The 10,980-nt window shown below is 40.4% G+C and overlaps 1 protein-coding gene across 1 annotated transcript; it reads left to right on the top strand.

The window, feature by feature from the left end:
* Window positions 1-2,885: 2,885 nt before the first annotated feature.
* On the top strand, window positions 2,886-8,751 carry LOC136690973 (uncharacterized). Its single transcript, XM_066663140.1, has 7 exons — window positions 2,886-3,189; window positions 4,008-4,091; window positions 4,626-4,714; window positions 4,884-5,069; window positions 5,676-5,813; window positions 7,498-7,690; window positions 8,435-8,751. Exons 1-7 carry the CDS (start codon window positions 2,886-2,888, stop codon window positions 8,749-8,751), a joined length of 1,311 nt encoding a protein of 436 aa, XP_066519237.1.
* Window positions 8,752-10,980: the final 2,229 nt, after the last annotated feature.

Raw genomic sequence — 10,980 nt, 5'->3', positions numbered from 1 at the left:
AATTTTCTGTAAAGTAGAACATAAATTTTAATGTATTACTTCATGCTAGCAAAAGCTAGAATAATCAGAGAGATGTATATTGATTTGTTATCTCAAAATGTAATTAACCTGGTTAGTGACAATTTACATATTTGTGTCCTGAAAACCATGTGACATGTTGCTCGCCTTCGAGTCATACCTAGAATATGATTTGGTCAGAGGTATTCAAAACCACAGCTTTCGAAGTTACATACTCATGCGATGGCATAGGCAGCAGCTACTTTATATATGAGATCCAGCCACAGCTAACCTGAAAGGGAATTCAGAATTTGTTGAATTTCATGACTTAATGTAACGTATTTCTGAGTCATGATCACAGCCAGCGATGAAAGCTTAAAATAAAATTTGAAATCATATCGGTGGATGAAAAAAATAAGCAGTGGACAACTACTTCTCAGAGAATTAACTCAGTTGACTTGTTATTAGCATGTTGTAAGGGTATCACAAGGACACATACGCAAGAAAATCGTGTCCATCTAAAAGTGTGTATAGCTGGAGCAGGGGTGGAGTTACTCAGTTTGAAATGCAGCGGGAGACAAGACAAAGCAGATGTGCCAGGCTGATACGGAGCCCCTAAAGGGACTTGGTTTGCGTTCCTTTTTATCTTTGCGTTCCTTCGCAAAGATAATGCGTTCCCTCGCAAATACTCTGTGGGCTCCGTTGTACTGTGCTTGCTGTGCGTGTCAGGTGAACTATGGAGCAGCTCGTTGAATTTTACTTTGATCTTGGACTGAAATATAAACGCATAGCATCTGTTCTGAGCAGAAAACATGGATATGTTATTGGGGAGCGCAAACTGAAACGTTTGTTGCTGTGTTGTTAATTGCTATGAAATAAGGATGAGAGAATTTAAAGTGCAAGCGCATGGACAAAGGAACTCAAAAGGTTTTGCGAGGGAACGCAAATATTTGCGAGGGAATGCAAAATCAATAGTCTTTTTTTATTTTTCCCCCTGTCCCTTTAGGGGCTCCGTAGGGGCTGACATACGACTACGTGAATTAATTAATTCTGCTAGTCTGGCATCAAAAAACAGAAAAAGTTTCACTGCACACCGTCCTGCATTAGGATTTTCATCTGTGGTTTGCCGGTGCCCACCCCTTGTTTCTATTGGTTGACATGCCTGGACGTCAGAATCGTTTGTAGCAAAGCTAATATAATTTCTACTTTATTTACTTATTTATTTTTTGTTTTACACTAAGGGAGAATGTTTTTCGCCATACAGGTACATTGCTTTCCAACAGCAGTGAAATGACACTTAAATTTCCATACTGGCAACAGCACTGCAACAGGTCAATATATGTAAAGTGGCAGAGAGTAAACGCCCCTTTCACACATTCAGGTATTCGAGAAATGTTCCGAGTTTAACCGGAGGAACTGTATGATGGTTCCGCAGTTATTTTCAACAAAGTTTCAAAACCGAAACTTGCTACAGCGCCGGGATTAAAGGCTAGTGTATGAGACGTGTGGTTGTCTGGCCATTAGGCTATAAATAACGGACAGTTGGGAGATTGTGGACACACCTGCATTCATAGAATGTTTGTGGTTTTGTTTGTGTGAGTGGACTTATTAACCCCAAACACAGTAAATAGCCACATTGTCTTTCTTAATTAGGTATGCAATATTTGTGTCATTTTGATTACATTTTGATTAAACCTTGCCGATAAATATTGACACTGATACTAAGAGAGATAGTGATACTGATAAGAACCAACCCCCCCCACCTATGGTCGATAATAACCCCGGGTCCACCACAGTAAAGTTGGCTCAGCGTTTGATATTCGCCAGACAATCACCTACGGATATCCTGGTTATTAAAAAACATTTGGACATATTGGTCCTTGGGTGTACTACATCATAGGCCCGAAATTGGGTCTGTGAGTCATGTCATTTAATTGTGACACCAATCTTTCCTAGTCCAGAAATAGAAAATATAGGAAATCTGACACAGAATCTGTTTTCACAAATTTGTTACAAGGTTTACATGTCCAAATGAGCATGAAGGATATTGGTCATTGGGTGTGCTTCATCCTAGGCCCGAAATTGTGGCTGTGAGTCATGTCAATTAATTGTGACACTCATCAAACCACAAACCATAGAAAATATAGGAAATCTCACATAGAATCTTTTTTCACAAATTTGTTAAAAGGTTTACATGCAATACATAGGGAAGCTGATGTACAATCAGCTTTCAGGAGTGTGTTACAGGGTTTACGTATTTAAATGCAGATATTTAAATGCCTTAGACCCAAGACTTTTATTTTGAAAAGACGCTGTGCCTTAAATAACTCGTAAATCTGATAATAATATTTTCAAATTATGGCGGCACGGTGGTGCAGCAGGTAGTGTCGCAGTCACACAGCTCCAGGGGCCTGGAGGTTGTGGGTTCAATTCCCGCTCCGGGTGACTGTCTGTGAGGAGTCGGTGTGTTCTCCCCGTGTCCGCGTGGGTTTCCCCCAGGTGCTCCGGTTTCCTCCCACAGTCCAAAAACACACGTTGCAGGTGGATTGGCGACTCGAAAGTGTCCATGGGTGTGAGTGTGTGAGTGAATGTGTGTGTGTCTGTGTTGCCCTGTGAAGGACTGGCGTCCCCTCCAGGGTGTATTCCCGCCTTGCGTCCAATGATTCCAGGTAGGCTCTGGACCCCCCGCGACCCTAAAAAAAAAAAAATGGATAAGCGGTTACAGATAATGGATGGATGGATATTTTCAAATTCTGTAGCAGTAAAAACATTGAACGCCAGTGTGTGTGAATAAGTTCACAATATGTAGTTATTGCACTGTCTGGCGAATATCGTTTGGAAGTTTGCTTCAGGTAAAGCGAATACTGTGAGTAAAGCTGCAGAGAAACATGTCTGCTGTTAACACTGTGTACTCTTCTGTTCGCTTATTAATGCGTTGTGTAAAACACTGCTCCCCCGCGCAGAGGAGGCTCTGTAAGAGCCAAATACATGGCTCTTTAAGATTTTATTATGACGGCCCCAAAGCTGTAGCAGCTGACAGACATCGAGAAGCGGACAGGAGCGGACCTGTGTCCGTTCACACAGTGGACCTCCGCAGTGACGTAGTCACTAAACCCGGGACTGCGATGCGGAGCGCGATGTCACACGCTCACGTGGACGGCGATGTGTTTGGAGAAGACCCAACTGTTGACAGTAAGAAAGCTCATCTACATTTCAGTACTAGTAAATTAATTAATACATATATCTGTGATATACTATATACCTTTTAGCTAAAATATTGTATGATCTTCATAGAAAGTTCTTACTGCAGCCAAAGGAAACTTGGATGAGCAGGTGTCTGGAAGCGTTTGGGCAGTGATGATACACCTTAAACTTTCAGTCTAACAACTACAGCAGCCAAACGACAACCAGTAACAACCCCACAACCAAACGATTTTAAACAGAGTTTTCATAAACCAGCGTAATCTCCCAAATGTTTACAGACTAATTTGTGTATTTCACATACTGTGCTGACAGATATGTTCATGTTGATTTTTAATTTCCAAATAAAATAATTCAAGTCTTCAGTATGGTAAAATATTTTTCACTTCTAGTGCAGCATTGACTGCAGCTGCTGTGGTAGTGGGCTCTATATCCCTCAGTGGCAAAGATACTGTACTGAATGGGGCCTTCACAGAACATGAAGAACATTTGTCCTGTTGGCTCAGGGCCATGGAAGCCTCTTCTAAATCTGCCTCTAAGGGCGGGACAGGACTCATAACTTCTGCAGGAAATTCAGAATCCTTTATATATGACCTTATTAATCTTTTGTTTCAATATCTCTGTAAAGTCACGAGGCTTAAGGTCATATGATTTTCATAGTTAGGGCCTACAAAAATTAATACCTGAGGCAATTTGTGTAATATAAGTTTGCTAAAAATACAAAAAGTCAGAAGTCTGAAATCTGTTGATTAATTAGATGAAAGTAAAGTTCTGTAATTAAAGACTCCTTTCTCTCTGTGTTTCTGTAGAGCTGCAGAAATTGGCAGCTGATATTTTTGGAATGGAAGCAGCTTTGTTCGTCCCCACAGGGACCATGAGCAATCTGATTGCAGGTAAGATGGATGGTGTACAGTGCCCAGAAGTTAAGTTTAAATTAGTTTCCATTTTTCAGTAGCAACAGTGAAGGGGAAAAAATTGTGAAAATGTATTGTTTTGTATGCTCTTGGATATATGCTGGGTTGTATGGCTCCCTAGCACCAGAGCCCTGAAGTCTCCTCCTGGACACAAAGAAAGCTGTCTGTTCATTTCAATGTGGCAGAAATTGAGTAAACATGCAGACATTGAGTTTTTATATAGTTATTATATAAATATAAATATAAATAAATATATATATATATATATATATATATATATATAATTTTAGTTGCAACGGTGGAAAATAAGAGTAATCTGCAAACTAATAAGAGCCATCTGCAAATACTTTGGTAAGTTACTTGTGTTTAGTGTTTGTCATTTTTAATTTTCATGATTTATTTTAAAATAGTCAAATAGAAAATGCTCATGTAGCTGACCTCTATAATAAAATGTATGGGCCGTTTGATATAATTTATATTCCTGATGTTCTTACAGTTCTCTCTGTCTTTCAGTGATGGTGCACTGCAGGGAGAGGGGGGATGAGATGATAGTGGGGGATCTCTCTTATCATCATGTCTATGAACAAGGAGGAAGTGCACAGGTATGATTTAAGACCTTTTAATTCAGTGTGTGCTTTCATTATTTGTTAATATTTTCATTCCTGAACTACTACCGATGTCTGAAGTCCTGAAATCAGTTTTTTGTTTTTGTTTTTGTCTGATGGTGGTGTGTTGGATGTTGATGAAATGCACCTGCTCTGATGTGTTCAGATTGCTGGAGTACACTCCACCACTGTCACAACTCTGGCTGATGGAACATTTGATCTGGACCAGCTGGTCTCAAAGATCCGTCACGGCTACCCTGATGCCCACTACCCCCGCTCTCGCCTGGTGTGTGTGGAAAACACACAAAACATCCTGGGTGGACGAGTCCTTCCTCTCTCATTCCTGCAGGAGGTTGGTGAACAACTACCAACACTTGTTATATTCCTTACAATTATGTAAATATTTGATCATGCACCCTGTGAGTGCAGCTCTAAGGGAGAAAGAAGAACAAATAATCAAACCATTTCTATCACTGAGCTAGGTGTAAAGTCATACAATTCAACCCTAAATTATATTATTCACTTGGTGATTTATAAATAACCTGCAATCTTAATATTAAACTTCTGCAGGATTATTATCTTACAAAGAGAACAATGACAAACACCCTTGCCAATTATAGAAGTTATGCATAGATTAAAAAAAAACATATTTAAATGTAATGTGAATAAAAGCTTATCACTACAGTACACTTTAGATATTTCTTACAAAACAAATCTACTGTGTTTCACACAGTATTCAATAACATACAGTTGATGTTTTAAGAGAGTGTTTCAACCAGCTCCTTAGTTCATTATATATCCTTATATATCCATGATATCCTGAGATGCCTTGGGGCAATCCTTCACGCTGTAACCCTATACAGCATATTCAGATTTGCAGTGTATATCATGGGAATGTAGGAATGTTCATATTTATTAATATGGTGGTTTTCTGATGGCTGCATTTTCTTTCTCGTAGCTGCGTTCTGTAGTGGATGAGTATGGGCTTAGTCTGTATATGGATGGTGCCAGGCTGATGAATGCAGCAGTGGCACTGAGTGTTCATCCATCTATCATCCTGCAACACTGCCATACTGTCAGTGTCTCTCTGTCTAAGGTAGGATACCAGTTACAGACCATTCAGTTTACAAAACATAGTAAGTGCAATACACAATTCAATCTAGTCAGTGCTCAAACCTAGAAGGAAAAACTAGTCAGTGCTCATACCTAGAAAGAAAGGTATTAAGTGCAGAGTAAGAGCAAAAACAGTCTGTTACAGGGAACACTTAGATTAGTGCTCACCTAAGTGGGTCACAGAGATGGGTCTTCAGTCTGCGTTCGAAGACTGTAAGATAGTCAGCTATTTGGACAGCCAGTGCAAGTACGTTCCATCATCTGGGCACCAGGTCCTCCATGTGAGGGATGGCAGGTCAAGTCGTGCTGAACTTGAAGCTCCAAGGGCTTGTGGTGCAGTCCGACTCGTGACCATAGCCATAAGGTAGGGAGGGACTGGTGCATTCTTGGCTTTGTAGGTAAGCATGAGAGTTTTAAACCTGATGTGGGCAGCTACAGGAAGCCAAAGAAGAGAGTGACATGGGAAAACGTTAGAAGATTGAAGACAAGCCGAGCAGCTGCATTCTGAATCATTCTGATGGCCTGCAAAGGAAGTTCAGCCAGGAGTGAGTTGCAGTAGTTAAGCCTTGAAATGGCTAGAGTCTGGACAAGCACCTGGGGAGCCTCCAGAGAAAAAAAGGGTCGGGTCCGCAGGATGTTGTACAGTAGGAATTTGCATGACCGGGACAGGTTCGCGATATGGGTTGCGAAAGATAGCTGGCCATCCAGAATGACACCAAGGCTCCTTGCATCTCCAAACGTAACCATTGAGGAGTTCCCAAATGAGAATAGAAAAATGTTGGTGAGGATCGGCCATTCTAGGAAAAGCAGTTCAGTCTTGCTAGGATTGAGCTTCAAGTGGTGAGCTGTCATCCAAGAAGCAATGCCAGTCAGACATTACGAGATGCAACTGGAAACTGTATGGTGGGAAGGAAAGTATTAGTTGAGTGTCATCAGCATAACCATCATATCATGTCATACCATCAGTAGTAAGAGAACCCATGAAAGGTAATTATATCACCAAGAGAACGTGCATACAATGGAAAGAGAAGAGGACCTAGCACAGAGCCTTGAGGGAGACCAGTTGAGAGCCTGCATGGAGCAGAAATAGATCCGTTCCATGTTACCTGGTAAGAGCAATCATCCAGATAAGACTCGAACCATTTCCATGCTGAACCAGCGATTCCAAGGTTTTTGAGGTTTTCCACTGAAACCAAATGACTAGCCTTTTTAAGTGATTTGTCTTAATATTGGATACTGTACATTCATATCAAGTGTAGTAACATTTTATGTACCCTGTTAAGGGCATTGCTGATGTCCAAGTGATCAAGCTTCTTTGTTCTAGAAATACACAGACAGCTTTTAACTGGGATACAGATGTGTGTGGGATGTGTGTGTGTGTGTGACAATAAAGTTGAATCTATCTATCTGATCTATCTAACAGATGCATATGAAATTGAAGTATGTCTATTCCCACATTAGATACGTTTCACAGCTGTGCTAAATGTCCTTGACCTATAAATGAAATCACAGTGAAAATACATTTTGAAAATACATTTTGCCTTGCCTTGCCTTTCATATCATTTCCTGATGGAGATTATAAAGAACAAAAAAGAATCCATATTCATAGTCAAAGATCTAGATTCTTTTGTACTTCTGAGTTTATTTATCATGATATGTTTTTGTAGGGTTTGGGGGCACCAGTGGGCACCATGCTAGCTGGACCCAAAGAGTTCATTCAGAAGGCAGCAAGAGCTCGTAAAGCACTGGGCGGTGGGCTACGAAAAGGAGGAATTTTGGCTGCGGCTGGTAAGATTGCTCTAACGGACATGATGGGTAGAATGAAGGAGGACCACAGAAATGCCAGGTGCTTTGCTAAAGGTGATGTATGCCTTTAAAAGTCATAAACACAGCTGTGGCAGCTTGACTTAAAATATATGTCCAAATGTTTTTTTAGGCACCCCTATATTAATATTAATTAAAATTCCCAAATGTATTAAATGGTGCATGACCACTCCACTGAGTGGAGTGTATATTACATTATGAAATATTTCACAGACTAATCAGCAACAGCTATAATTATGTGATAAATGCTTAGAAATATTTTTGTTAATGATTAAATTTCACATTTCCAAGCTAAACATTTTACAACCTGAGTTCCATGTGTAAAATCGAAATAAATGTAAAAAATTAATGCATTTATATTTGATACATCTCAAAGACCAATATTTAAATGCTGGAAAAATAAGTGTTACTACAAAAAAAAATAAAAAATAAACAGCTGGAGGAGCAGTTTGCAACTAAATCACATGACAGAGTCTCTCAGGGGGCAGCACGGTGGTCCAGCAGGGAGTGTCGCAGTCACACAGCTCCAGGGACCTAGAGGTTGTGGGTTCAAGTCCCGCTCCGGGTGTTCAGAGGGTGTTCCTCTGGGTGCTCCGGTTTCCTCCCATGGTCCCAAAACACACGTTAGTAGGTGGATTGGTGACTCAAAGGCTGCTGAATGATTCTACAGCAGAAAAGAATGCAACAACATGCCTCTCCCAAAACTCCAGTAGATAAAAGACTGAAATATATGTGGAACATTTTTTAGAAGAGTAATGTAAAGTCTCTGTTTACTTGCAGCTCTGATGGAATGCAGTCCTCCTCTGTACCAGGTGGATTTGGCATCTGTGGAAACGAACATTGTGCGGTTCAGAATCCAAGAACCTTGGCCAAGTCCTACTGAGTTCTGTGAGGTGATGGCAACAGTGAGCAAGGGAGAGGTGGAGGCTCTAGGATGTGGAGTTTGTGTTCTGATGTTTCCTTACTTTGGTGGCACTGTGAGAGCTGTGTGGCATCTGGACATCAGTGAAGAGAACACTCAGCTGGCCATAAAGAAAGCACAATATGTAGCTCAGCAGTATAGCAGTAAAGCAGCACAGTCAGTAAAGAGCAGATGAATCTAAAATATCCAGATTTTATGTGTTCTGTGAGGTTGGTAAGGTGTTACTATGGCTGACAAGCTAAATTTCAGGTAATTTCTTTGGTGATCCAGGTGATTGCTATAGCAATTCCTGTTGTATATGAGGTTGTTGCTAAGGTGCACCTAGTTGGTTGTTATGGTATCCCAGGAGGTTTAATGTGGTTGCCAAAGCGCCCTAGGTGCTGTTCTTGGTGTTATGTTCTTGCTAAAATGTTTCCAGTGGCCGGTTTTCAAAAGGTATTCAACAAGATTAAAACAAGCTAGTTAGATTAAACTTGAAAAATGTTTTTTTCAAAACTGATTACTTGTTTTTTGATCCTGAAGATTTGGATCTAGAGTTTGTAATCCAATCCAATCTTTAATAAGGATTAAATGCTAAAATTGGGGTTTTCAAATCTTCTAGCAGAAATCTAGGATAGTTTTCATACCAAATAACAGGATTACCATGATCCCACATTGAGAGGTGGAGCCAAGTGTGTCTTCAACACAGAATGACTTGGAAATAAACTGGTGTTCTTTAAAAGGGAATTTAAAAGCACGCATATTTTGATGACAATTTATGATCATTGAAATGTTGGTAATGTGTTTCATGCATACATGTAGCTCAGTTTTTTTCAGACTAAACTGTGACTATAAAATATAGACATTTAAAATATAATTGAAGATAGTATAAAATGTTATTATAAAATTATACGTAAAGTATGGAGAGTGAAAACAAAGGGAACAATTTGCTCTCTTAAAGTGCTTGATTTAATTTTATTTTTCATTACCAGAAAATGTTACAATTATTTGTCCAGCAGATGGCAATATTGAGGAGTAATAAATCACAGAAAATCCAGATCTAGAAATCCTTATTGTGAGATATCTGGACCAGCTTAATCCAGTCTGAAAATGTTTTGAAAAACTGGGGCAAAATCTCTGAGATCATTTAGATCCTGGAAAGTAAAAAAGGGATGTGATTAGCCAGAAACTGTGGATAAAGATTAAAAGTAAAAAAAAGTGGTTGCTAAAGTGATTCCAGTAGATTCTAAGGTGTTACCGGTGCTTGCAGAAAGTGGTTTCTAAGGAGTGTCGGGTCCTATGGTGTTGTTAAGGTGTATCCAGTTGGTTGCTATGGTATCATAGGGGGTTAGGGCAATTGCTAAGGTATTTCAGGTGGTGGCTAAAATGTTGCCTAAGTGGGAGCTATGATGTTACGCTTATTCTTGGTGGTTGCTATAGTGTCCCAATTTTTATTAATAGTATTTGAGGTGGTTTTTTTGAGTGGGTGCTAAGTTGTTGCTAATGTGTTTGAGGTGGTTGGTTGATGGTTGCTAGAGTGTCCATTTATGCTTGTGGGAAAAAATGGGTAAACTAGTTGTAGCACAGAAATAGTGCAATCAATCAAATGCTCCATACAATCACAAATGGCACAATGAAAGCTTGTTGTCGATACATGAAAACCTGAAAAGTTAACCAGCAAAACCTCTGTCTAATAATACATTCATTCATTGTCTGTAACTGCGTATCCAGTTCAGGGTAGCGGTTGGTCCGAAGCTATACCAAGAAACCAGTGGCGGACGCTGGTCTTTCAAGGAGGGGAAGCTTAATTTCGGCCTACATCTTAAAATGTGTCGGTTTATTTATACGTAAATTCTACCCTCCGTTCCTTTTCAACAAAATGATCTGTGACCCTGTCGTACCAACAAGGCGTCTTTTCCAGTGAATTGACTAGTGTCCTCTCTATGGCCAGCAGAGCTAGGCTGCTTAAACGGCCTTGGCCCATGTGAAGTGTGTCCGCCTGTGAGTGCTTTGTGACGGTGGAGGGGCTCAGCAGCACCCGCTGGACAGAAACTGCGATAGAAGTCAGAAAGAGTGATAGAAGTCAGTCTCCAAACACAAGCAGCTACAAAAAACCCACCAGAAATAGAAGCTCGATTTGTCGCTAGTCGTTTTTAACAAAGAAAATGCCGCTAAGAGGGTTGAGAAAGTCTAGTTCAACTCAGAACAGAATGAAAATGTAATGCTCCCACGGATCTCTACACCAAAGGGTCGCTGATTCGTTCATTTCGCTGTCAATCAAAAAGGGATTCAGCCTCAGACAGATCATCCAATCATCATGCAGAAGCTGAGCGTCCGGGCCAGCCGAGGCCAGCCCACTGCCCCATAGACCCCAGAGACGCTGAGCGTCCGATGGGCGGGACAAAGCCCAGCATTTATCCAATCA

Source organism: Hoplias malabaricus, chromosome 3 (genome assembly GCF_029633855.1).
Source record: "Hoplias malabaricus isolate fHopMal1 chromosome 3, fHopMal1.hap1, whole genome shotgun sequence".
Classification (NCBI taxonomy): domain Eukaryota; kingdom Metazoa; phylum Chordata; class Actinopteri; order Characiformes; family Erythrinidae; genus Hoplias; species Hoplias malabaricus.
The sequence above is the reverse complement of the archived record's forward strand: the minus strand, read 5'-3'. Positions and strand labels throughout refer to the sequence as shown.

Excerpts from the sequence above, each read along its gene's own strand:
- LOC136690973 (XM_066663140.1), top strand. The coding sequence starts at position 2,886 with ATGTCTGCTGTTAACACTGTGTACTCTTCTGTTCGCTTATTAATGCGT. Across the intron at positions 4,715-4,883 it reads AACAAGGAGGAAGTGCACAG|ATTGCTGGAGTACACTCCAC; the intron begins GTATGATTTAAG and ends TGATGTGTTCAG. Across the intron at positions 5,070-5,675 it reads CTCTCTCATTCCTGCAGGAG|CTGCGTTCTGTAGTGGATGA; the intron begins GTTGGTGAACAA and ends TCTTTCTCGTAG.